The sequence below is a fragment of the Anas acuta genome, chromosome 2 (assembly GCF_963932015.1).
Source record: "Anas acuta chromosome 2, bAnaAcu1.1, whole genome shotgun sequence".
Lineage (NCBI taxonomy): Eukaryota > Metazoa > Chordata > Aves > Anseriformes > Anatidae > Anas > Anas acuta.
Window position 1 is genome coordinate 113,257,581 of NC_088980.1, and position 27,447 is coordinate 113,285,027.

Genomic DNA, 27,447 nt, shown 5'->3' on the forward strand with positions numbered 1-27,447 from the left:
ATCCTCAAAGCTGATTTGTGATGAATGGCTTGATAATTGGCTACTTCCTACACACTGCATTTCTCCAAAACTATTCTGTTATTTAAGAAGTTGATAATCTCCAAACTATTCCTATTTTTTTCTTATGATACTGAATTCTTTTCTATAAACCAAGTCAGCGCTGAGGAAAGAAGTCAAGATTTTCTTTTCTTTTTTTTTTTTTTTTTCTTTAATGACTTTTATACCAGCATGTTGCTGAGGTTTTAAAATAAATATATTTGTTATTAGCACTTACAGACATCTCCTTTTCTAATCTTGTATTTTTGTTGAATGAATGCCAGTAGTCAAATGTCTTGCCACATATTTGACACACCTTCAAACATACTGTGCTTTTGTTTGCTCTCCATTTTCTCTCTATAGCAGTTCCTGGGAATAATCAAGCACAATAGAACACTCAATGCTTCTTTTAGATCCTCACTTATTCAGGGAACTGGATTTGCAAGGTGACATGAGAGTGGTTTTAATAATAGAGGAAAGAAAGAGGGGGAAGTAAAATTCACCTTTAAAACTATTTAATCGTTCTGCTCTCTTTTATCTTTCTTTTTTTCTTGCTTGTTTTGTATCCCTCCTTTCACTGCTTTGTTTTTTTCTGTTAACTATCCTCTATTCCCCTCCATTTGCTTCCATTTTTCTAGGAAGACCTAGCTGAAAGTTTGTGTTTATGAACAAAATATTAGATGTAGATAATAATATCAATTACCAGAAAAGAGAACTGCAAGGAATCACCAGAGTTACTGAGTCCTATCCTCTGGAAATGGCAACCTATGTTATAGACTTTTAGTCCAAGAAGGTCAACAGTTCAGCTCACTAAACGCCACAACATCCAAGAAGTCCTGATTAATAACCTTCAGCCTTCTAAGAAACAATAGTGGTGCAGCTGTAACATGCCATGGGAAAAAAGTGAGGTACTGAAGTCATCACTGATGCCCTAGATCCCTGCAGCAGCAAGTGATTTGCTAGGTGAATTTCCCAGATGGTCCCTTTCATTTCCTACAGAAGAGGGAATCAAAACCAACAACCTCCAATAATCCCTATCACTTTGCTTGGAGTTTTGTCTGCCCTACGTTTCATCAAAACATACTGCCTTACATTTTACCTCTAACAGTGACTAAGTTTGAATACCTCAAATACATGACAAAATGCTGCTACGTTATTTACCAAGGCAGGGAGGGGACGGTGATGCAGGTAAGCAGTGGAAGCTCTGAAATGTGTGCTGTGTAAATTTAACACAACTAAACAGCATTGATCAAATAATCTTTCAAAATACATGGCAACAACTAAGCCATTGACTGTTATGTAGATTAATGAACAGTATTCTTTTGCAAGCACAAAAAATCCTGGAAACTGGATTTGAGAAGTACATAGACAAAATTTACTTTTCACTGGGCACTGATGACAGAGTATGAAAGCATAACCAACTATCAAAATATTCTGCCAAAGGTAGGGGTCTATAACAGTTGTGAGTTTTCATTCCAAACATAGAAGTATGACATAAGATGAAACATTTTAATATTGGGTGAATTCTATATGCATCTGTTAGCATACTAAGCTGCTTCTTGGAACTCACAGTATTTCCGTATACTCTGGCTGTTGCTTGGATCTTTACATGGTACAACCAAGTATTTCCCATACATATGCTCAGCTGTTTTGGTCACATATTGTCATTCTAGGTGTTCCTTCACACCTGTTCAGTCTGTTTTCTTAACTCTTCCTATCATGAAGATGCCACGAGCTACTCCCTGGATCTGATGAGTAACAATATACATGCTGCTCTGTTCATATATATACATACACACAAAAAAAAATACATACATACTTTGATATATATGTGTATATCTATTTATTTATATATCCTTTTTTCCCATTGTCTGATGAGAACAATCCTATCCAGTGGCAATGACTTGAAGTTGAAGGCATCATACAGACAAATCAGAAGCATCCGAAGTTCTCATGTCTCTTGTTGAGGCACCTGCAATGGCACATACCTAATCTTTGTGTACAGGTGCTCCAGTAGACAAGAGTGTGTGGTTGTCCTCTTTTTCATTTTAATTAAAGTCAGAATGTGATCTTGTATGTTGCTTCTGACTATTTTGTATTCAGTGCTTGGGTAGAGGTTGTGATGTAGTGTGTTTCCTCCTTTCATATTTCTCATGGTATTTGGGAATTGTCTGACTCCATCAGGAAGATCCTCTGCAGAACTCTTTGGAATTTCTGCCCTGTACACTTTGCCTTTGCACACCTGTGCTGTGCTGCGTCTTAGGCTGAATGAGAGAATCTGCAAGAGAAACGGGGAAAGGTGAGTTGATTTCCTTAGTGGTTAGCATCAATGGCCCCATTATGACATGTCCTCAGTATTACACTATGAGCTCCACGAGTGCTCAAAAGACCGCATAGATATTCTTTTGACCTTTTGTACTGAATCAGTGATATTTCTTTTTTTGACCCCGCAACCTTCCACCCCCCCCTTCCCAACCATCTTTGTACAGTTACTCATAAGCTCTTAAAACATCTTTTACAGATGGAACTCCGTGGGACAGGACCTGTACCAAAAGCTGTACTGAACAAAAATAAAGGTTTTAAAACTTCCTGTTTTCCCCAGTGTGGTTGCTTAGAGGGAATAGATGTGTTTAGTGGAAAAAAGGTCAGATGACTCTGGGGCATGTGTGCCATCTTGTACCCTTTTGTCTTAGACAGGAGGTGAAGGAACAGACGAATGAGATGCAGGCATCTAGTGAAATATGCTTCTTGTGATAATGTGCCTTAAATATGACTGTCTCACACGGCTGATTCTTCCGTCTGATGTAATTCATCAAATGGTGTTTGAAATCCACCTCTATACACAATAATGCAATTAAATGTCCACTCTGACTTCAGGAATCATGTACAACTTTACATAATATTGAAAAAAGATTTTGGAAGCTATAGTGAATTTGAATATGTGATAAAACACTGAGGACCTGAAAAACTTGCTACACAAGGATAGAATTACATTTCTAGAGATAAAGCAAAGTGGCAACTTCACAGATTTTCTCATTGGTTCTTACCAATTAGTAGTTTGTCTTTTATTTAGAAGACAGTTACTAAAAGACTCAATGGATGAAACATTTATTTTTTTTTAATCAGGGTGGAATTGAGATAGACCATTTTTACAATGATTGTAAACAACCATTCATATAAAAGTAGCTGATTATTACATGAAAATATTATGTGTAAGACAGTTGTTCTTTTCCTAAATATTTGTTCTACTTCATGTGCAAGGCTTTGGGCATGGTTGTCATGTAGGAAAAGGGTAAAAGGTATTTCCTCCTGTTCAAAAGTTACCAGGTGATGTTCTACAGTGCAGACTTTCTTTTCTGGGCTTAAAATCCATGAATATGCAGAAGTGTAAAAGCCAGTTCCCTGGCATAAGCTTTTGAAAAACCTGGTCTCAGTGTCTATATCTCACAGACCTTAGTAGATCTTTGCCCTGCATGCATATGGTTTGGGAAATAAAACCCAGTACAGGATAATTATTTTTGCTGCAGTCACCATGCCACTCCAAGATCATTCTTATTAGTATAAGAGGTAAGTAGTTTTTAAGAATCTCTCTAAACTGTGTTGAGATCACCTTTTATCTTCTTTATTTTTCCCTTTCTATTTTTTTTCCCCCACAGGAAATTAACAGAATATGCTGCTTTGCTTTTACTCTTTTTCTATAGTTATATTTTTAAAATCATATTTAATGCTCACTTTATAGTTATGTTTACAGTGCTAGTCACTTATATCTAGGTCTGTGTATGCCAAATTAGCAAATTAAAAATGAATTGAGGCTCTATGAATCTACCATTTCATTGTGAGGCTATTGGTTATCTCTACCTGACCTATTCTGCCCATGTGATGTAGGCAGTGCCAGTGAACTTATCATCTTTTGCGAGTGGAGAATTATGTCCCTTTACATTTACATGATGCTACAGTGTTACTTTTTATTTTTGTCATTTAACATCTATAACTTATACAATTACTTTAATTTTTAGGATATACTATTTCTAATAAGATAATTATGTGCATAACTTTATACAGCAGTAATGAGAAATCTATACCTTAACAGATATATTAATTGCCAGGGGTTCCTATATCTTAATTCTTTGCATTTACATAACATGTATGGGATTCTAAAAACATCATTAAAATAAATCAACTATTGGATTGCTCTTGTGAAGCAGGTATATTCCATCGTCATCTATTCATTTGTAAATACAGGCATGAACATAATTCACTGACTTTCACAAAGCCAACAAAATCCATAGGAAAGCTGGAAAAGTAATTTTTTTCCTGTGTGCAATTACTGAACATTAATCACAGTACCAATCCTTATCTCCAGACATCGCTGTTCAGTTTTGGTGAAGACAAAGTTTGCTGTTCAGTTTTGGTAGACGCAGAGCTGACTTCAGTTGAATAGCTGTTGGAAGGTTCCTCCGGTTTTGTTAGCGTGGCGAAAATTGAAATTAGTTTTAAATAAAATTTTGTTTTAATTTATGCTTTGTCAGAACTGTAAGGATGACAACTTCACTGATTCTTTGAAAAATCTGTCTAGCCTTCATCATGAAAACGTATGTATGTATATACAAGAGATTTTATGGACTACATTATTGATAGTTACGTGAATAAACCTTATTTGCCTTAAAGCTAGATATTTACATTAAATGTAGTTATATACCTTCCCTGTTGGGAGTATGCAGGTAATAGAAAAATTAGCAGATGTGGCATTTCATCCTGGTTTAGTTCAGTTCAGTTGGGGTTCAGTTGCATAGACATGGGCTTTTAGTACCTTTGTAGGGATGCAGGGTTAATCTGTGCCCAGCAAGCACCTCTCTAGAAGTATATGTTTGTCACACTGTCATCATGGCATATTTCCCTGCACTGTATAGTACTCTTATGCCACTTTAAAAGAGAAGTGGAACTCTGTTGCCTTTAAGGTTGTCATCTGTTTCTCTTTTAGGCTTCTGACTCGACAGCTGTGTGAGTTCAGAGTATTTTTGTACAAACCGCAGTTAATTCCATTTACCTTGATGCCACAGTTGTGTGGTTTTTTTTTTTTTTTTTTTTTTTTTTTTTTTTCTTTTTAATATGTTCCTGAGGGCAGAAGGTTTGGCCTCTGATCTTCTTTAAATGTTTTTTTCAGAAGTGGCCCTGGCCTTACAGACAGACAAGGTACAGCCACTATTTTGCTGATTGTATCATTGATTGAACTAAGTAATTACTTGAGTAAGTAGCCAAAACTGAGAGAACTGCAGAATAATGAGATGGCAGAAATGTCAGAATGAATCTTTGAAACTGTATAGCAGTGTGATTTGCCAGGTAAATTCCACTTAATTACATATATACATATATAAAATAAATAAATAAATAAATAAATAAAAATGAAGATAATAGTTCAAATCACTGAAACACTGGACTTTAAATCTAGATTTGTAATTTATGTACAAAGTATGAGTGTGTGTGTGTATGGGTGTACCTGTACCTAAGAAATTGTTTGACTTCCTCCTTAAATGTTACTTTTTACTGTACAATCTTTGTTTTGTGGTGTTATATGTAGCTTGCTTGGCTGAGTGCTCTTCAGATTGCTAAATTTATGTCCTGCTTAATAGACATATGTACTATCCATGTATTTCTGGCAAATGCTTTTAACAGTGTGCCTTTATGCACACCTTTAAATTACAGATCCTTTTTCCAGCAGACCATTTTCTAAACTTACATATTTCAGTCGCTACAGATGCATAACTAATATTGACACCAAGAGATCCTGCAGCGGATTTGTAAATGTAAAGTTTTTTACAAATTTTGTTTTTTTGTAAATTTACAAAAAAGCGGAAATGTAAAATTTATTCATTTTACAGGGGCTGGGCACCGTGTATAACATTCACTGTTTTTTTGGGCAAATGTTAACTGAAAGATATAACATAGAAAACATAAACAGATTGAAAAAAATGAGTGGTTTTTAACTTTAAATAACTAAAAATGTACAGAGCTGGGGACAAGGATGAACCTCTGCTACTGCTTCATTTCTCCTTCAGGTCAGAGGTTGGGTGTGCAAGAGGCTCCCTCTTCCTTCCTTCTTCTTTGAAATGGCTTTGTGTCATCAGGACATGAAATTTTCACTGCCGTACAGGCCCTTTATTCCTTTAGTTTATCTGACCATCCTTCCTAAGTGGCATAAATGACCTTTTATGTTACTGCCTCCTGTCTCCTGTGTTGCAGGGACCTCTTCCTCAATCTGTTTTACAAGTTAATCCAACTCAAATATTTTGTGATCATGATTACTTGAGAGAATTCAGCCAAAAAGTGGATCCACTTTGTATGGTGGTCTTCTCGTCATATAGAAGTATCCCAACAGATGTTCCCATTAGTTTCAATATCACTTCTTACACTCGTGCCAGAAGCAGAAGTTTCCCCTGTTGCCTCTGCTACAGTACATGAAAGCAAAACCCAACAGAAGAGTCAGAAAAGCTGCCTGTTCTAAACCCAGTTCACAGCCTAAGTCTTACCTTATCACTGCCTTAGCTCAGTGACCTTTTCTTGTCATTGTTCATTTCAGCAAATAAAGGTTCGGAAAGAGAATTTATTGACTAGAACAAATGATGAGATTGGCAAGAATAGAGGAGATTTCCTATCTGATCTCAGGAGCACACATTTTAGGTCATTGCTTTACTTTTGAAAAAATATCAAAAGGGCACAAAATTCTAAACCTGTGGAGAAACTGGTGTACTATTATGGAGACTTTAATTTAGTAAATGGCACCCAAAATGTAATTAATAGAATTTTCACTGATCAGACTTGCTACAGATTTTGTTGAAATTTGGACTAGACTATATTTTAATTATATATAATTTTAATAAAATATATTTTTATTTTTATAATATTTCCACATTACTGTACTTTTAAGGAAGTTATTCCAACAGTTTTTCTAAGTAAAGAACAAGGAAGAAAAGAATCTTGTGTGTAGCAGTTCAAAAGCAAGAAAGAAATGTGTCTGCAAATGGCACATCAGTACTTACAACAGACTTGAACATCAGCTTTGTCAGGGAGCAGCAAGAGCAAGGCTCCTCCATCAGGGAAGGCAACGAGGGAGCTGAAGGTGGCTGTGACACATAGGCCCTCTCTGATGTGAGCCCAGTCCCACAGCACCCCACAGCCAGTAGGGCAGGGCTGGTGGCAACAGCGGGTCCCACCAACAGCCCAGCAACTAGCAACAAGCAAGAAGGGATGAGCAGGTCCCTGCTCAGTGTGGGAAGGGCAGGCAACAAGGCAGGACAAGCCAAGATGGCACTGCCCCCCACCTGCCCATGGTGGAGAAAGAGAGAAAGAGAGAAAGAGAGAAAGAAAGAAAGAGAAAGAGAGAGAGAAAAAGAGAAAGAGAGAGAGAAAGAGAGAAAGAGAGAGAGAGAAAGAGAGAAAGAGAGAGAGAGAAAGAGAGAGAGAAAAAGAGAAAGAGAGAGAGAGAGAGAAAGAGAGAGAAAGAGAGAAAGAGAGAAAGAGAGAGAGAGAAAGAGAGAGAGAGAGAGAGAGAGAAAGAAAGAAAAGAAAGAAAGAAAGAAAGAAAGAAAGAAAGAAAGAAAGAAAGAAAGAAAGAAAGAAAGAAAGAAAGAAAGAACAAGTTATGCAGTGCTCCATCTTGAGAAGGGACATTTTCAGTTTCAACAGAAACTGAAAGTTTGTGTGCAATTATGATATATTTTCTTCTTTGTTATAAAAAGATGATAAATATGTATTATTTGTTTGTTGAAGATATTAGCATGAGCATATTAGAAAATGTTTTGGGAGTGTTGGTAGGGGGAATATTTACTTGTGATAAGATTTCAGTGAGAGGCCTTTGGTGAGTAACACCGTGTGGAGTTAGTGATGGATCAGAACAGAAGATCCTCCATGTCTTTGAAGTCTTACAGCTGGATGATTTTACTCCATCTGTTTTGCAAGGTGAGAGTGGACTTGCAAAATTGCAGTGATATTTTTTTTGTAATTCCACTTTTGGCAAAGCATTGTAAAGGAAGGTAGATTTAGTGTAGAAATATATTCCTTCTTCCTCCCTCTGGCATTTGTCTGAAGGATGGCTTGCAGGGAATTCTTTTGCAAATGAGAATTCTGAGGCAGTAATATGGGGTGGTCTGGCAAGCAGGGTTGTAAGCTCTTCTCTAGTTTTCTAACATGGACAACAATGTTAAGGACAATAGTTTGTGTTCCTTCACTGACTTCTGAAAGGCTGAATGATAGATAGTAGAATTTTTTGCTTTCAGCTTATAAACCTGTTTGGGTTTGTGCGTGTGTGGTTTTAAAGAAAGCTAAGGCTGTCCTAAAACTCATGTGGAGCTTTGATGAAGCACATCACACAGAATTTATTAGCAATTAAAAACTACTGAATGGTCCATTTGCCGCACGTAATGTTTTCAGAGCAGGGCCTTCAAAGGCAGTGCATTTAAAGGACTGTGGCTGTGTGCAGACATATTGCTTCATATATTGGTTAACCTCTCATAGGCTTGATAAATAAAAGTAGCTACTAGGAAAGTTGGATCTTTTTAAAAACATCACCTTATCAAATCATTTTTATGAAAGTTATTTCATGCTTTCAACAGATTTTGTATAACCATTGCTTTACATTTCTTGCCTTCAACCAAACTGTGAAGTTAAATTATGTTAAATAAATAAATAAAGATTATCTCCCAGCCCTATTCAGTATAGTGAACTATGTAATAATGCCACAGAATATATTCATACTTATACATATATCTAAAAAATAACAATAATACATGTTCAAAGCACTATGGAAATGGTTAATAAATATAGGATTCTTCATGGATACCTCCCACACACCACTTTGAAATTCATTCTACCTAGAGCAAAAATTTTCAAAATACTTGTTAGATCTTTTCAGAGCATGACTTTCCATAAAAACATGTTTGGATGTGAAGTGTTCTTTAGAAATTTTATGCCAGACTGTTCCTGTTTTACTCATGACCCAAGTAAGAAAAGGTTTTTTACAACTTGGTTACAAGGAGGAGTTTAATCCCCCCCCCCAAAAAAAAAAATGTTTTGCTACCCATATGGTGTTGTTTATTCTATAAATGAGAAAAGATGTGTTTGTTGGGGTGCTGGTCATTGCCTTGATTTCATTTTCTAAGGATATGTTTTCAGCTCTGTCTGTCTGTCTGTCTCTGCCTAACCTTTGAACCTATTGACAAATTTCAAATAAATTTCATGAAGTGGGAATCTTGGCCATGCTAAGTTCCTACAAATTCAATTAAAATCTGCATTTGGATTAAGTAGAAATATCCAGGGTAATGCATCTGTGAGGGCCTTTCACTTCAAGAGGTAGAAGGTGCTTGGGCAGAAGGTGCTTGGGCAAACATTACTCTGTTAGGTCTCAACAAGCCACAAGCTCTCTCCCTGTAAGAAGCACGAGAGATATGGAATGAAATGGAGAAGGCATGCTGGTGAAAATTTGGGAGTCTAGGTCAACAGGATGTCAAATTTCTTCCATTCTACTTTTTGAAGATGCTTAAGCAACATGTTTAATCTAAGTGTAATAATAAGCATAATATTGGATATTTCTGTATAGGAATGAGTGAGTGGATATAAATGTTACTCCTTTATGGGATTCACAGAGACAAGCTACAACTGCCAGAATGACTACAGAATCCCTGTATTTTGTTTGTTGCTTCGGCGTTGTTGGAAGAGCTTTACTGAACAGAAAAAATCAGTAGCTTGAAACCATGTCATTGCATTCATCTACAAATATGCAGTTGCAAATTTCTTAATGAGACAGAAGAGTTACATTTATGAGAGAAATACAATTTCTATATACTGTTATTGCCCGTGTGGTGTTACTGTAGTAATGGAAAACAAAGGTACTATGACTAAGACCTTCGTGTGGATTCCAACTCAGTGGGATTATTGGTGTGGTGCACCAGGCTTGAACCTATGGATAACAATTGTCCTATGCCACATGTGAACAGAAACTTGTGTTAGAGTCCTATTATAGGTGTTACAGACCCAGGGTCTGTGAAAGGAAATCCTGTTGTATTTACTTTGTTGACTAGGGGATAAGCAGGTAGTTTAGTATACTGGAATTAAAGCAAAATATACAAAGTAATATTACAAATGTTGCTTTTCAGACAGGTAGATGTCACTATTTTATAAATTCTAGCATTTTAAAGCCTGATTACATATATACCTTTAAAAATGCACTGACATACATGTTTCGGGAAACCTTCTGTCTGGGGACCATTTTATGAGCCATGAAGTTTTTATTTGGATTTCAGAAAATCCATCTGTAATCCCTTAGCTACAAAATAAACACACTGCAACCTTTTTAGACCCCCTACAAATTCCTTCTGGTAAGCTGAATCACAGTTTCATTGAGGACTTCTATATTTAGAGACTCTTGGCTCCTAATGTCCAGTGCCTATTTAGATATCAGCCGAGATGTTTTCTAGCTGTCTCAAAAACTCTTGAGTGCAAAAAAAATTCAGTAAAAAAAGAAGAGCATATGAGTTTGTTTTCTTTTTTGTGCAGTTATCTTTAAATCCACACAGTTCAGACTGTACCCTAACCCTTAGCACATACACTGTTGAATTAATCAACCATAAGGATCCAGTAAAGATCTTGGGATAAAAGCTCTTGAAGTCTTCTTGGTATGTACATCCTGGCAGCTAAAGCAGCTTCAGGTACACAGGTGCTTTTTTCACCCCTCATGACCTTGTGCTCAATATAGTCAGCTCTGGGCTGTCTCTGATGCAGCCCACTAGGCAGAAAGCAAGTTTTATGCAGGAGAGTGTTCAAAGAGCTGCAGGGATGCCAGGCCGGCTGATCACACTGGATGTGTGTGGCAGGTCAGGCACACAAAGGGAAAGGTTGCCCAGATAGTGCACGTGCAAAATACATCATTCTGCTTAGGTTCATTAAATCTGGTTACTCATTAGGGGTGGGGAACTTTACCAAACTTACCCATTTCTTTAAGTGTTTATAATTAATTCCTACTTACAGATTTCCTGTTCTGTGGCCTGGCAACACCACAGAGCAGAGTCATTGCCACTTCCAGTTATGTTGACAGGGTTGTTCTCAGAAAATTCCTCAGTCTCTCACATTCTGTGCATCTTGTATTTGGGTTTAGTAAAATGCAACAGATGAGGGTTATGTTTCCCATGTGTGTTCCAAAAGGATCTTATAGCCTGACAAGATCATAACACTGCATGTGTTGAACTCAAGTAGATTTCTGCGAATAAGGATAATGGGTGAGCTCACAGTGTAGGCAGTTGCATCATAAGAGGGGTGCCACTTTCTCAGACTAGACCTATGGATGACATTGTTATTTTAAAAATTATATTCTATTTTGTTTTCCTCTCTGTTGTTCCTGTTTCATCTATGGAAGCTAGGGACAATGAAATAGTCATATCATATGAGAAAGCAAACAGAAATGGACATGAACTTTTAAAGCTTTAGGCCAGCTCAGATCTGGATGTGAACCTTTCAGCGCAGAATTCTCTGCGTGTGATAAGCTGGCGTGGTGTAGGATCAAATCCCCTTTTCCCGAATTGAGGAGGAACAAAGTTTAAATGATTTGCTTTGGATCAAGATGCACAGAAGTTCTTATAGCTGTTCACTGTTCCATACTTAGGCATTTGCTGTGTTGTTATATGAATACAAGAATATGCACTGCCTGCTCTGGTTTATTTTATTTATTTTTTCCTGCTATACTTCTAGCTGTTTTTCATCCCAGTGATCTTTCTCTATATATATGTTGTGGATTGGATGTGGCTTTTCGAGGAGTGTTCTGCCAAATAGGATTTTCTAGTCTGCTAAAGGAATTTTCCATTGCTGGATGGTGATACAAGTTGAGCCCTGTGCAATGGCTTAGTAAGACAGAGTGAATGCATGTAACAAGGTGGTCCCTAGAATTTACAACTCAAAATATCTCTGCTAATAGAAGCTAGAAATATTATTTGTTTTAAATGAGTTTAGGCTTTTGCAGACCAGCTGTACTAGATCACATTGGAAACTCTGCTTCTTGATGGCTATATGGTTCCCTCTGAGCTCAAAGTACTGATGGGACACAAACATTTTGCAATAAAAAAGGGTTATGCAGCTACAAGAAATTACAGGGAATAATGGAGTGAGGAGTCAACTCAGAAGTGTTCTTCTGTGCTGGACAAAGCTGTGTGCAATTTTCTTTCCAAACAGCAGATGCTTTTGGGTGCTTACATTATGTCATGTTATTCTGGAGGAAGAAGGACAATTCTCACAGATCTGACAGTTTAAGAGGCAGCATATAAAATCAGCTCCTTCACAATCAGGCCACCCAAAAGCTTTAGCATACTTTAGTATATATTTTTATATATACTAATTTATATATTTATATATATAATAATATATATTATAATATATAATATATATTTTTTTATATACTAATTTTTGTACAAATGAGAAAGTGCTGGTCAAGCAGACCAAATTATGGGTTACAGTAAGAGTTTCTGTTTTCTTGAGGATGAACCATGGAAGCTGCAATCCAACAGAGATACTTAATTATTAGGGATTTAGAAGGTTACTGTGATCTCTCTGATTCATCTGGGGAAGAGCATTTGTTCTTCGACACAACTATGTTGCGTGCTAAAATTGGTTCCCTGAACAGTTTGATCAGGCATTACCTTTTCTTTTGAGAGTTATGTGAAATACTTTTAATAACATTTTACTTCATTCCCTACTGTCAAAAAGACAGAACATATTTTTATCAGAAACACAGGCAGTGTGGCTTTAGGACTGAAAGGTTCTTTTGTTGTTTCTGTTTCTTGGTGCTTTTTCTGTTCAATTGCTAAGGACACATTGGCCTGGAGGACTGAAGGCTGGGGACTGCCCTAATGAGGAGTTTTCCTGCAATATTCTTATGCTTGCTGTCATGTGCTAACCTCAAGCAATAGATCTGGCTTACTCTAATACAATGTTTCTTTTGGCAAGTACAGTAAATGTTTTATTTCTCCTCTAAACAAGGAGAGTGAAACTACAAGCCATTCACATAAATCAGACAAAAGACTTATGAGCAGCAGATAAGTAGGAAACTAAGCAATAATCTATTCCATCTGCTTCGGCTACAGACATCTCAGATGCTCTCTTGTCCATCAGGCTATTGCAAACCAGGAACACTTCCCACCAGTTCAGGATCCCTGTCTTCATTTGTCCCCTCTTGATTGCTCTCAAGTTCTTAATCTCCCCACCTGGTTCTTAAGCAATAATTAAGACAATTAGCCTCTGCCTCCCTGGGCTGGTTGCTAATACAATCCAGCAGACTTACCTCCAGAGACACTTTATAAAGATCAGTGAATAAAAAGGTTGCTGCTATAAATAGATAAATGTGAAAAGCCAGAACAAGATAGTCTTTCATTCTCCCTGATTGTGTCCCTATACTCCTCTGTAAGCAATAAACTCCTCTGTTGCATGTGCAACAGATTTGTGTAATGTCCCCATTGTATTCCCAGCTTTCCTCAAAAGAGAGATATTTAAGATGTCATGTGATGACTGAGATCAAGTGTAAATGGCTGTTCAGTACTGGGTTGTATGCATGCTATTAATCAATTGGCTTTTTATTTTTTATTACTATTTTTGAGTATGTCTCTCAATATGTTACCATTACTGTCTTTTTTTCTCCACTCTGTAATGGTTGGTCAGACTAACATGATCAGAAGAGGAGGAGTGACAGGACTGTCTCCTCTAACCTATTTTGGCATATTATTCTAGTGACTGAGCAACACAAACTGAAGGAGGGAGAGCCTAAATTTGTCTCAAGCAATGGAGGCAGGTGAGTTGGAGTTCCCGCCTCCACTGCTTCCACTGGCTGTTTTTTAATGTACTTCCCAAACATTTGTATCTTTACCATGGTCGGACTGGAAAGGAGAAAGGTGGGAGAACATCTGAAATGCCATTATATAGGAATGAAGTAGGAAGGGGAGCTAGCAAAGGGGAAAACTTAAAATAAATCTGGAAAAAAGCACACCAAGAAAGGTCCTTTTTTTGTACCATTGTTAAACCATTTTCCTCTCTGGTCCTGATCACCAATTTTAGTCTCTCATTATATCATACTTTTGCTCTCTGCACTGTGTCCTTCTTGCTCGTGTGAATCAGGACAAAAATGTAATTCAAAAATGCTGCTCCTCCTTCCTTATTGGAAAATACAGGTCCACAGCTCAGCATATAACCACGTTTTTAACACATCCAGCTGCTCTGCAGTCTTAGGCAGACTTTATAGGGAGTTGCTGAGTTTCTGACCCTAAAAAAACACCCCTTTTGCCGAAGTCCTAGCAAGAAAAAGACAAATGCATCCTTCATCTTTGTGGCTTTCCTTCTTTCTACCTAGTGAAAATGAATGCTCCTCTCCTTTGCTGTTGCTGTTCTTGTGACACACGAGTCCTGCAGTCCTTACCTATTATTATGCCCTGCATCTGTCTCTGCTGTTACTTTCTGGAAGTTTCTTTTGAAACTTTGTGTGCCTACCTCTCTCATAGCTTCCATCTCTAGCTTTCCTGTAGTACACAGGGACGGGAAAGAAAAAGGGGAGCAGGATGAAAGTAAATGTCAAGAAAAAAATCCTTATCGCCTGTATTACTGATATAATTTGAACTCTTTCACTTGTGAATGTTTGCTCCTTGGGAATTTTGTTCTACAGATATCAGCTCAGGCATATACAAGCTTTTTCTATGGTGGAGTAGGGAACAGTCATAGTAAAGCTGGTGGAGTAAAGGGGCAGGTACACAGTTCTTAGATTCTCTACACCTGTAGTTGTCTTAGCAAGACCTGTGTTTGCAGCTGACAAGTAGTCTTAGATTCAAGGGGCACTCACATACAAGCACATAATTTCCCATTGTAGATTCTTTGAGCCTTGAGAAAATAACCTTATGTTTCATGTTTGTAACTGAGGAATAAAATGGGCTATTGAACCCTTTTGATGTCACAACATAACTTTGTGGCAAGAGGGAATAGAGAGAAATTTAGGGATGAAGATATGAAGGAAAGAGTATGAGGGGAAAGAAGAGCGCAGTGCAAGAGGCAAACAAAATAATAAGAACTAAAGACATAAAAGAAAGAAAAGAATGAAAGATCTTAGGAGAAAGCAGCTCGGAAAAACTGGTTTAAGTTGAATCACAGAGCATGAACAGAAGGAGAAAAAAAGAACAAAAAATTGTGGCAATTTTCTAGTTCACTGTAAATGTTTGGTAAAGGGCCTATGACTAAGCCATCAAATTGCATGTGATTTGTATTCCTTGGTGTAAGCAGGGAGGAAGGAGATTTTTCTACTTAGGCTTTCCAGCAGCAATGTGCTCAGGATTGAAAAAGAGAAGCCAATGATACCATCTTGACAAGAAGTCCTGCTTTTCTGTGTTTATGATCATTTTGGTCATTTTGACCCTAGAAACAAAACAGCAACCTTAGGACAATGAAATTGCTACTCAGTAAGTTACTTCAGTTCTATATCTCAATTCCTGCTTTTGCTGATGACAGCTTCATACCTAGGTCAGAATTTAAAGGCCATGAATGCAGCTGTAGTATGCAGTAGTTACTTTTGTTTTGAAATCTAGTAGCAGTTTGAGATATGTTTTAACATCAGCAGTAGTGCTGTTATCTACTGAGAGGACTCTTTGAAGGTAGATTGAGTTTTTCAGAGGTTTTAATGGTCTTCTGCAAGAGAGTTCCTGTGAACCTCAACTGTTTGTTGCAACCCTACAGATGCTCTCAATTGTGTCTTATTCTTCCGTCATTTAGCTTAGGACAGGGTGCAAAGAGAAGAGTGAGTCTTGAGGCTTGAATCGTTATGACTGTCGTGATACTCGGATTTATATAGCGCTTCTCCACACTAGTTTATTCTTAAATGCATTTGAATACATTATACTGATCACTGTCAATTTAAATTGAACGAGAAGAGATGAATAGCCCAGTCTTTTTACAAAATAGTTTGTAGCTTTTAGCAGCCAGATGTCTAGCAATTGATCAAAGAATGATGGATATGTTTGAATACTTACTGGTGGTCACAAATGCTCACTGTCTGCCTGTAATGTGAAACTTGGTAGTCACTGAAGCATATTTCATAAGAAAAAGCTTCTTTAATCTGCATGTAAATTGTTGGTATTTCATTATAAAAACAAAACAAAACCAAAAACAACTGACAAATGGAAGGCTGTGGAATCAGAGTGAAAACTGTAAAGGTTCTTGGCAAAAAGTCAAAATTTCACCAAAAATGTTGAAATTGACTTTTTCTAATAAAAGTATTTAATTACTATGTTTTCACAAAAGCACAAAAAACACATGGGGGGCTCGCAGGCTTTTGGCTTCACAGTGTGTCATGCGAAGTATGCCAGTGCTATTCTTAGGACACCACTTATGAAGTCTCTTTACTTTGATAATAAAACAGGACTTTTTTTTTTTTTTTATTATTTTAGTAAGGTTGGATCTTACAACGGTATAACATCTACAGTTCGATCTTCTGAATTGATTCTGAAAGTACCGTAGGAAATACCAAATCCTGTATGGCCTCCTGGTTTGCAGAAATCCAAAAGCTTCTAATGGAGCTTTCCTGTGTGGCAGCCCCTGTTTCTGAAATTCACAGAAGCTCTGTCAGATCCTTCTAAAGCTGCAAAATAGTGGTGTATGATGCCAAAAATAATTTAGGCTTTTATTTGAGTCTGTCACCATTTAGCTTTGACTTTTTAACTCCCACAAATGACATTGTATTTTTGCCAAAAACACAGCAGCCACATTGTACAACATGACCGGTTATTGTGAGTTATATAACTAGTGTTTTTATTTATTTATTTTTTTATTTTTTTAAGTATTCGGCTGAAAATATCTGTCTTCCAATATCAATGGCAGGAGTTCTAGAAGTCATTAATAAAACAAGTTTGTAAAATAAAAGCTTTGAGAAATAGGCTAGTCTCCTGCTCTGTTAAATCAGCTCTGCCTTGGTACTCTTGACACTGGTGGGCTGGGGAGGTTTGGACACCCTTGTTCTGATTATCCAGGAATTCTGCTACTCTAGAATGGCTGGGGAAACATCTTTTTGCCGAGCAGGAGCCTTCCTGAACATGTTGTGTCAGGTAGGAGGAGACTGGTTCTGGATGAATTACAAAGAAGCTCCTTCAACTATTGCCTCTAAATATACTTCATTCTTCTACTTGTCTGAGAATTCTCAGTTGCATCTGTTTTTACTCTCTACTTAATTTCTGAGGTTATTTCTACTAGACCATAGGGTTAGATTTCAATAACGTTGGTCAATACCAGTGCTGATAGACCTACAATAGACCATATTTTAGCTAAAAGAGAAAATCACGGGAAATCTTTGTTTCAGAGTGTCTTTCAATTATTTCTTATCTTTCTATTATCCAAACTTCTTTCTATCCAGATATATCCTGCTGGAATGAAAGTGTCTGGATAATTGAGAGTTTACTTATTGCTAATACATGTGCCTCTGTTGAAAGAAATGTTATAGCAAACAGATAATATGATATAGTATGGTCAATTACTGAGAAAGAATGAATAGTCTTGGAAATAGTTACTATTCTCTCAGTGACTACTGTAAAAACAGTAAGTGTGGAGCAAAGACCATGTCAAAGATAGTCCAGGAGGAAAAAGAAATATATATTCATTGTTCAGTTATTTACAATAGGAACTAGTTGTCTTTCTGGAGCACACACTGCAAACTCAAAGAAAACAGAAAAAAATCTTTTAATATTTCAGTGTAATACAGGTTTTGTGTAAAAATGTCTTACATAGTGTACTTCAAAACATTTTACATATCAAAATAACAGTTTTATAGAGTCAAACCTATGAAACCTATTAAGATTTCATCTCTCTGTTCTTCCATTAAAAATGCTGTTATCCTCATGCTCCAAATAGCAAAATTATAAACGGTGACGCCTTTCCATTATTGAGGGTGAAGTTTTATGAAGAATCTGGAAAGACTGACTGTGGTGTAACAAGGGGAGCAAAATGGTTATAGCCAGATACAAAGATATGGGTAACATGAGCAAATATAAGTTTAAGAAAATGAGGTTAATTGGATCTTGAAATAAATGGTGAGATATTGGAATTGTGTTTGAGACTTCACAGTCTTTTCTGTAATGAGAAAAAAATGATGGGAAGTAAAGTTCTACACATATGATTGTATGAAGGTTTAAAGGGAATATGTAAAAAGGATAATGACAGTAAAGTCTGGAAGAGAGGAAGGCATAGGTTTTATGAAGAGTCATGGAAAAAAATGGGTTATTAATGAAAAATCATAGAGAGCTGGACTTCTATCCATAAAAATTCAAAGAGGATTGCTTAAGATATCTAAGCATGTTTTTCAGTTCTGCCTCCTTCATTACTGTTTGAATTAAGGGGGAAAAGATTGGAATGACTGAATTCATGATTTCATCTCTTTTAATACCAAAAAGGCACATATGTGCCCAAACTAATTTTTTCTAATGTGTTATTTATTATGTATGTATGATTTAATGTTAAAAAAAAAGAAAATAAAAGAAAACCAAACCAAACCAAAACAAAAAAGCTCCTGTAAGCAAGTTCCATGCAGTATGGAAAATTCAGTTTGTGTAGGATATGAAGTTGAACTCTAAGCAACAAATGTTCACATCAGTTATGATTTTAAGAGGAAAATGTAGGATATAAGTTTTACTTTAACTTTAAAAACTTAACCTTTTAATTTCATTTAAATAAAAAAAGAAAATGTATGATTCATACTCAGTGAGTTCACTGAAAACCAGTATATCACTTTCCTCAAAAACCCACCATATATAGAATCTGTTAAAATGTTAAAGTTAAATGAAAATTTGAAATTACATTCTAATTTAATTAACAATTTTGGAAAAACAAAACAAAACAAATGAACAAAAAACTTAAAAACAATCAAACCTGGTGTCACCAGAACACCATAAGAATAATATCTATGAAAATACGCATACACAGAAGCATACGTGAATGTGCATTTGCAAAAGCACACCTAATTTGCTAGAACATTTGATGAAATTATAGTCTTTGGTATATTCGGTGGGATAGATTGACGTGTAAAAAGAGAAGTAAGAAAAATCTGGAGGTACAACTCCGTCTGAGGGGATGAGCAGAACTCCATCAGATTTATATTATGAAAAAAATATATTTATTTTTATTATTATTTATTGTTACAAGTATGGAGACAGATTTCTAGGAAGGAATTAGGTATACAGAGTAGCATTTTCATCTCTACCTAACAGTGAATACTGTTTCACGCTTCTCCTTTCCATGCAATATGAAAACCTGCAGTCTGCCATCTCTTCAAATTTCTGTAGTTTTTGAATGTATAATGTAGTAACTGAAAGAATTATATACTATACAATTAAATGTAAAACTGTAAATGTAAAAAATGAAGCATTTTATTTTATTTTATTTAAATTACACTAGGTTTCCTTCAGAGACCTTTTTTCCTGAAAGGGTGGGGTCTTTTTTTTCCCTTTTAACTTTAAAAATGACAGAGCCGTAGGTTTTTTTTGTTTTGTTTTGTTTTGTTTTGTTTTTTTTCAATTTGTGGTCATAACAAATAATCAACATCGATTATTTGTTTGTCTCTGAGTAACATTTGGTCCATTCATCCACAACCTTGTCCATACACTTACTGAGATATGCAGAATAGCCAAGCAACCTTCGATATCTGTTGCTGGGAAAAGCCTCATGCAATGAATTCATGTAGTATCATCTATCAAATCATGTCTGATGGCCATACACCAGGGTCTGAGCCTACCAACCACTGGGGTGCTATGGGTAGACTGCTTTTATTCATGTTTTAGATTATTTATGTGTTATTTCTCTGAAACTAATAACACAACTTCTGGTGGCAACATTGAGTTTCTGCATTACTGTCTATTGCATATACTGGGTATTCTTTTATCTTGCAAACAAAGTGATGTGCTCTTTCTGCTACAAGCATACAGAAATCATTCAAGCAATAAATGGATATATTTTTCATAGAAAGGCCTCGTGGAATAATGCACATTAGAGTTTTTGGAATTGCTCCTTTAGAAAGTTCCAGACAAAATACAGAGCTTTTACAGCAGCCAAAGAGAATGGTCAAGAATCTGAACAACATGAGATTCAGAGAATGAATAAATTTTCTGGAAGTGAAGATTGAGGGGAGGTAACATGATAAGAGTCTTCAAACATCTGAAAGATTCTTGTAAGGAAGACAGAGAATGCTCTTTTCTCCAGGTATACATTGCCATATAGGACAGGTGAAAAAGAAACATGCTTAGTACTGTTTATGAAAGTCTGAGGTAAGTGTTAAAAATATCTTAATATTTCTGAGGATGGTGAAACATTAACCTAGAATATCTGGGAGATAGATGCATGTTAACTCCATCATTGGAAGTCTTAATATAACTACCAGACAAATGGCTGTCAGGAACTATGTTGGGACCTTATTCTGTGGCGGCAAGATGTCCTAGATCACAATGTGAAGTCTTCCCAGTGCCTCACCACTGTGTGAGTGAAGAATGTATTCTGAATATGTAATCTAAATCTCCAATTTTGTAGTTTAAAGCCATCACCCCTTGTCCTATCACTACACTTTCTGACAAAGAGCTTTCTTGTACGTTCTCTTTAGATACTGGAAAACTGCTACATGGTCTCCTTGGAACCTTTTCTTCTCCAGGCTCAAAAACCCCCCACTCGCTCAACCTGTTTTCACAGGAGAAGTGTTCCAGCCCTCTAATCACTTATTTACTTATTTATTAGAAGGATATTGGTTATTTCATGTTACAAACTCCCGAAACCAGGTTATTAGGCATTAATAACCTTTGATTTTTGTAATGCAGAAGAGTCTTATACCTATTATTGCAAGAAAGAAATTGAAACAATGAACTCAGAACCTTCAGAAAAGGACAAAGACAAGATGACCGTTATATATCTATCAACATCTCAGTATTTTTAAGACAACTTCATGATTTTCAAGGAGGCAATGATCCTGGACTTACCATTGGTCTCGTTTGTTCTTCTTGAATAAGTTCTCTTTACTTTTCTATCACTTCCTTTTTGCATCTACATTTGTCAAACACAAAGATTTCATGTGTGGAACATCTTTTGTCTATCTAATGCTTCCATTCCATAATCACTTTAATCTTGCATTGCTGTCAAGAGATGTGTGTTTCCTCTGTCCTCTACATGCTCACACCCTCCTGCCAAGCCCAAAGGTTTGTAGTTTCAGGTGGTGAACTGGCAAAAGGAGTTAAAAAAAAAAAAAAAAAAAAAAAAAAAAGAGGCCAGGGGTAGGGGAAAGATTTTTAGCTAGGGTCACTTCTCTAGTCTAGCACCTGGAGGAACACTTAAAATGTATGTATTGAGGGATGCAGAGAAATGAATGAGATGGTACCTACCTAGCAAAAGTGGGAGCAGCCTTTTCAAAAAGGGTCAACCTTAAGTCATAAGGCTTCTAAGACTTAGAGACAGAAGTGCTAAGGGAAAAGCTGTCCTCTGCCTCTGCTGTCTTACTCTGTTTACCACTGCAGATGCTTAATAGAGTAGCAAAAGAAAATGCTTATCAGTTTTTGCGCAACTGCAGAGTCAACACAACGGAGAGGAACATTCTCTTCCTTCTCTGCCTAAATATTCATTTATGTATAAATATAAAAATGTAGACATTTTCTTCTTAACTGAGCTTTTTTAACCTCAGTTTGTTGACCCACCAGCTAGGAAAAAAGCCACGATTTTTTTCTGCTGTTGCACACAGTCATCAAATCCCCAGTGAGTAACTACTTCTGCCATGCAACTTTTGCACTTTTGCAGAGCATGCTATTCTATAATTTTCATTTATGACACCAAAGATGTTCTTGAAATAAATATTTTGGAAAAAATATTGGACCAATCTCTCTATGCAATGCTTTCTTAAAAACAAAACAAAATGAAAAACTATTGCATTTTCTAGTGACAGCTAATACACTTTGGTCTGAATTTCTTTCCTTCACAAAAGCAAATCTCAATCCTGGTGCATAATTTATGATCTTGGCATCAGCCCAAACATATGTACATGTTGAAATCAGTTTTGCATCTGTTTAACTATATGCACATGAGTAGTCTAATTGGATTTAGTCTGATGAAGTGACTCATATGAAATCAAATGTTTGCAGAACAAGGGTTTCAGACAGTAGGGTTCTTCAGGGCAGTAGCTTCTGCTTGATATAACTTTATATGATACTTAGCACAGGAAATGGATTTTAGATTATCTAGGAGCTCTCTGCATGTTGTATAGCTATAGTAAGTGGTGAAATAAAAAAGTACCAAAGAGCAAGTCTCAGTCTGAAGTCAGATCTTCTACTGCATAGCATTTGTATATAGTTACAATGTGATTTTTTATTTTTATTTTTTATTTTTAAAATCATTCTTCTCATTCCTTCATAACAGGCTATCAGGCTGCTGCTGTTGGCCTTCTGGTAGCCAACAGTAAGGTTAAATACTGTTGCTTATATATGCTAGATTCTCTGATATAAGCTGTTATAAGCATCTTCTATCAGGATGGAACTGATCAGGATATTCTTCTTGAGCATAATTATTCAATGAATTCACCACCTCCTGCAAGGAAGAGTGATCTGAATAGGCAGCAGTGTAGATATTCATCATCTGAAAATAAAACATCAGTGTGCCAAAGAAGAAAATTGACCTTTTTTTGGTTTGTTTTGTTTTTCTGTCTCTCCAAAGTCATCTTCCCATACCACCTCATGTCTGTCATCATGAACACTGGGATTAGTGGTAATTTTTTTGCCTTGTAACTGTGCAGTTGTAAGAAGAGGAGGAACTGAACTAACTATTTGTTGAAGATATTTGTATCCAGAGGCTGGCTCTTCTGTTTTCTTTTGATGTTTTTTCGTTCTCCCTTTGTCTATTATAAGGGTTTAGGGAGAGAAGAGACTCTTAAGAAGGGGGATGAGAGAGAGGCTGCAAGATCTGATGTTAGAAGCATTAGAAATTAAAAAGTGGAACTCAAGGGGATTTGTTCTGAGAGAATATAGTCTGGGGAGGATAGATAAGGAAGGCTTGGAGCATGAGTGCTGGAAAGGAAAGGCGAGGAAATGAATGGTAGTGACTGCAAAACCAGTGGTGTACACAGGGCCAAGATGAGATGGAAATGAAAATAGGGAAAAAAAATAGGGAAAATAGGGAAAGAAAAAAAATAGTTGGAGAAAGAATATAAAGCAAGAAATATACCTTAAAGATGAACGTAGTTTTGTAGGCCTTTCCCTCCTACCTCACTGCCCAGCTGCATTCTGTGGTTGATGAAAACAACACTGAATGAAAGACAGTTTTAGGAGGCTCAGAATGTAGAACAAGATGTGACTTTAACCATGTGTATTTGAAATATATTCTTGACTGACACATTATGTTCTTGATATATATTTGTTGATATATATATATATCTTGATATATATGTTGGTGGCATTTAGACAAGAGGCACCAAAAAAATATAGATATGTGTGAAATTCATCATGTAGTACCTGATACAGGACTCTTTGAAGTTAATTGAATACAGTATGCTTTGAAGCAAGGGAGGAATATCTTGAAATATTACAGGATTTTTATTATAGAAGTAAAATAGAGCTCTGAATTACCTAAATGTGAATCTGATGGCTCTGGTGAAAATACTCTGTGATACTTTTGTATGGCTGGTACAAAGCTTTGATCTTAAAGTGTTACATTGTAGAAGGCTTTTCATTACTGATGTCATTTTGTGTTTTGTCAGTCTGAAGCATATGCAGAGGAAACAGGTAAATGAGGTCTTGATATTTCACAAAAAAATGCACAGTATTGACTCTTTTGATAACTGAAAACTTTTTGGTCTTGGAAGTGGATAGCACTTTAATGAGATGGTCATCTGATTTATACAGTAAGCTGACTATTCTGCTCAGGGGAAAAATCTGAATGCTGATATGAGGAAAGAAAATGGTTTTGCTACATATTTCTCAGCAGAGCATTCATAAAATTAACCAACCTACACATCTCTAATTTGGTTTAGGGTTTTCCAAGTGAAAGCTAGAACATGATCATCTGCACGTTTTGAATGTTTTGAACATATATTGGCTCTTGAAAATATTTCATACCGATTGAATAAATATCAGTGTTTCCTACTTATATCTGTTTTGCCTTAAAATGGGTAATGTTTAACACTGGAATTTTGTGGAAAACTTATTGCCCCTTATTTACATCTTGGCTAATATAAAGAAGTTAGTATTTGCTAGAAACTTCTGTATGTAGTATTTAAGTCTGTATGGCAAGTATCTTGACTGTAATTATCATAGGTAATTTGGTAATTTGTTTACTGAATTTGCATCTGGTCACATTGTTTAAAAACACTAAAGTGAATATTATTGAGATTTGTTTACTTTTTTATTTGTTTAAGGACCATGAGCATACAATGTTGAACCAAGAATAAAAACAAACCATGGAATTGTTTAAATGTTTATAAAGCATTTTTGATGTGCAGACCTTATTTCTATGGTGAATTTTTACAGATATATACATATCTATTTTTTAAATCTATTTTCAGTCCCCTGCACATAGCTATTCAAGCTATGACTCTGGCAAGAATGAGAGTGTAGGCAGAGGTGCTGAAGATCTGTCTTTGAATCGAGGAGATGAAGATGAGGATGACCATGATGAGCAGGAAGATCCTGAGAAGGTTAATGAGTCGGATGGGGTAGAAGCTGAGCGACTGAAAGCTTTTAATGTAAGTCCTCTTGCACTTGTTGCTTTGTTTACCTCTACTACCTCCTTTTACATTGCTATTTATGGTAAGTTTGACAATATTAAAGGCACATTAATTTAATTTGCTGGAACTTTTTCGATTATATTAATGCACATTAAAGTCTTGCCAACAGATGAAAGTTTTACTGTGTTTTATTTAGAATTTAAGGCACAGTGCCATCTTTACCAGTGAAGAAAACAAGGCTTTGTTTTGTGTGTGTATATGTGCCTGTGTGTGTGGACGTGTGGATGTGCATGTTCAGTCAGTGAATGGAAAGGGGCTGTAGCTAGTTTATCAGAAGACCATTCCAGTGGTCAGCTGTTCGCTATTGCTTTCCCAGTGTATGTAATTATGCATGAAAACACAAGCAATTGTTCAAACAAAGAAAAGTGAGATTCACTTCAATAAAATGATGTAGCAATCACAGCTTATTGTTAATGATGAAACTTAAGTGGTGCCTATTTTCACAATCTGTTCTGGTTTATCTCACAAGTTCTGTATCCTATAGACTATTCTTTTCTTGTCCTTATTTTTTTTTCCCTTAAATTAGCTCCTTCCCACCCCCCAAATAATCCTTTAAAGAACTGTTTGCTTAATATTTCTGGCTTCCCATTACAAAGCTATTCCGTGGATAGAAAAAAATGTCTTCCTATCAGTAATCAAGACAGAAAGCTAGGAAGAGAAGAGAGCAGCCCTCCAAACCCGTCTCCTCTGTCTCCCTCTTGCCAACAGATGTTTGTCAGGCTGTTTGTAGATGAAAACTTGGACCGAATGGTCCCAATCTCTAAGCAGCCAAAAGAAAAGATCCAAGCTATCATTGACTCATGCAGGCGACAATTCCCTGAGTATCAAGAGCGTGCCAGAAAGCGCATACGTACTTACCTCAAGTCCTGCAGGCGGATGAAAAGAAGTGGTTTTGAGATGGTGAGTTTTGATTTAAAACCCAGCCCTAGTTTCCATCAAAACCCCATATGTAAATCCATGACACTATTTTGTTTTCATCTTAGTGTCTTTTTTTTTTTTTTCCTTTTTTTTTTTTCTCGTTTATTTATTTATTTATTTTTGGTAATACCAGGTCAGAGGTTTCTTTTTGCCTCCTTCATTCTTCCTGAATTTATTCCCCTTCTTCACTGGTATAAAAATTATTTGAGACACTAGAATTCACAAGATGAACTAGTATGGATCTGTAAGAAATGAAAAACAAAACAAGGTATAAGGAGAGAAACCAAACGATGGCTTATATAGTGACTTATTTCCTACTCAAGATTACACTTAGAGATTTTTGCCTGGCAAAATCTTGAAGTAAGATGGATTTTTCTATAAAATGCTTCTGCTAACTGCATTTGTGTGAACTCTATAAAAATTAGATCTTGCTAGAAAAATTCTATATCTAAGCAAATGCTCAGTGTAGTAACATTGCATTGGCAATGGTTTGTATTTTCTTTCTTGCACATTTTATCCTATGAGCTATCAGTAATGGTAACTCTTTTAAATCTTTCAGTTGATATATAGTTTATATATCTATAGTTTTATATATAGATAACTATATAGATAGAAAACTATATAGATATATAGTTTTATATATCTATATAAAACACAGGCAGTGATTTTAAAGCACAGGTATCAAGTTTACATTTTGAGCAGTTTTACTAATTGTAAGTGAACCTAAGACCATGAAAACAGTATACAAATGACAGTGTTTTCCAACATTAGTATTTTAATATTACCCAGTAGCTTAAGAATGGGCAAAGAATAGCTCTTCTCACCAATTGGCAAATTTATTATCTTTAAAAAATTTGTATATTTCCAAACTCCAGGAAAACTGCAAGAAATTGAGTATCTACCTACCTTATGCTTGATGTGTCTTAGCTATCTCTCTGGCCTTTAGATGACAATGAAATCACTTCATCATTACAAATAGATATCATTTAGTGATCAAACATACCATTTTTATTTTAATGAATCATCTACAAACCCATTGATTACATAAAAATACTGGGCATGACTGAATTTTACTGTTTCTCTCTTTCTCTCTGTCTTTCTCTTTCCTGCAGTCTATGCAGAATGCTTATGTCCATATGTTGTTTTAAAATGGTAGCTGACAGTTTTAAGAACAAAATATCAAGTTTATTGTAGGGTGAGACCATTACTGGATACCACAAACAGCAGAGACAGAAACTAAATTTTTGTATGTGTTTGTGACTGTGTGGCTTTATTATTTGAAACATTGGGACAATGTTGTTTCTGAACAATGGAAACACAGATGAAAATAGACAGGTAGAATAAAGGGCAGCTGTACTGATAAAAGTACCACAGATTGACTGGTGGTGTACATGTCAAATTTTATAGCCCTCCAAAATAAAAGAAGGAAAAACAGAAAGTAAATATTTTCCATGATACAGTAAGTAGAATCAAATTATATCCATTCACTCCAGCTGAGAATAATTCAGCAACATCTTGTTCATCTTTCATGGTGCCAAATATTTTTGCTGTGCTGTACTTTAAAATAAAAATACTTATAAAATTAGCTGATGTTAGCAAGTCTCCTCGCTGTTCCAATTTATGGCTTCATTACTATCATTATTCATGCTGATGAGCAGTTATGTAAACTGACTTTTTTAATTTTTATCATCTGAAAGATC

The 27,447-nt window shown here is 36.0% G+C and overlaps 1 protein-coding gene across 6 annotated transcripts in view; it reads left to right on the forward strand.

Moving 5' to 3' along the window:
* Nucleotides 1-27,447, forward strand: part of NOL4 (nucleolar protein 4) — a 193,780-nt gene that overhangs the window by 117,621 nt on the left and 48,712 nt on the right. For 5 of the 6 annotated variants that reach the window (XM_068671768.1, XM_068671767.1, XM_068671771.1 and 2 more), the window contains 2 exons: nucleotides 24,608-24,787; nucleotides 25,538-25,729. In XM_068671768.1, the coding sequence (XP_068527869.1) occupies nucleotides 24,608-24,787; nucleotides 25,538-25,729 (372 nt within the window). The remainder of the gene's footprint in view (nucleotides 1-24,607; nucleotides 24,788-25,537; nucleotides 25,730-27,447) is intronic. The other variant, XM_068671769.1, reaches the window with a different exon arrangement.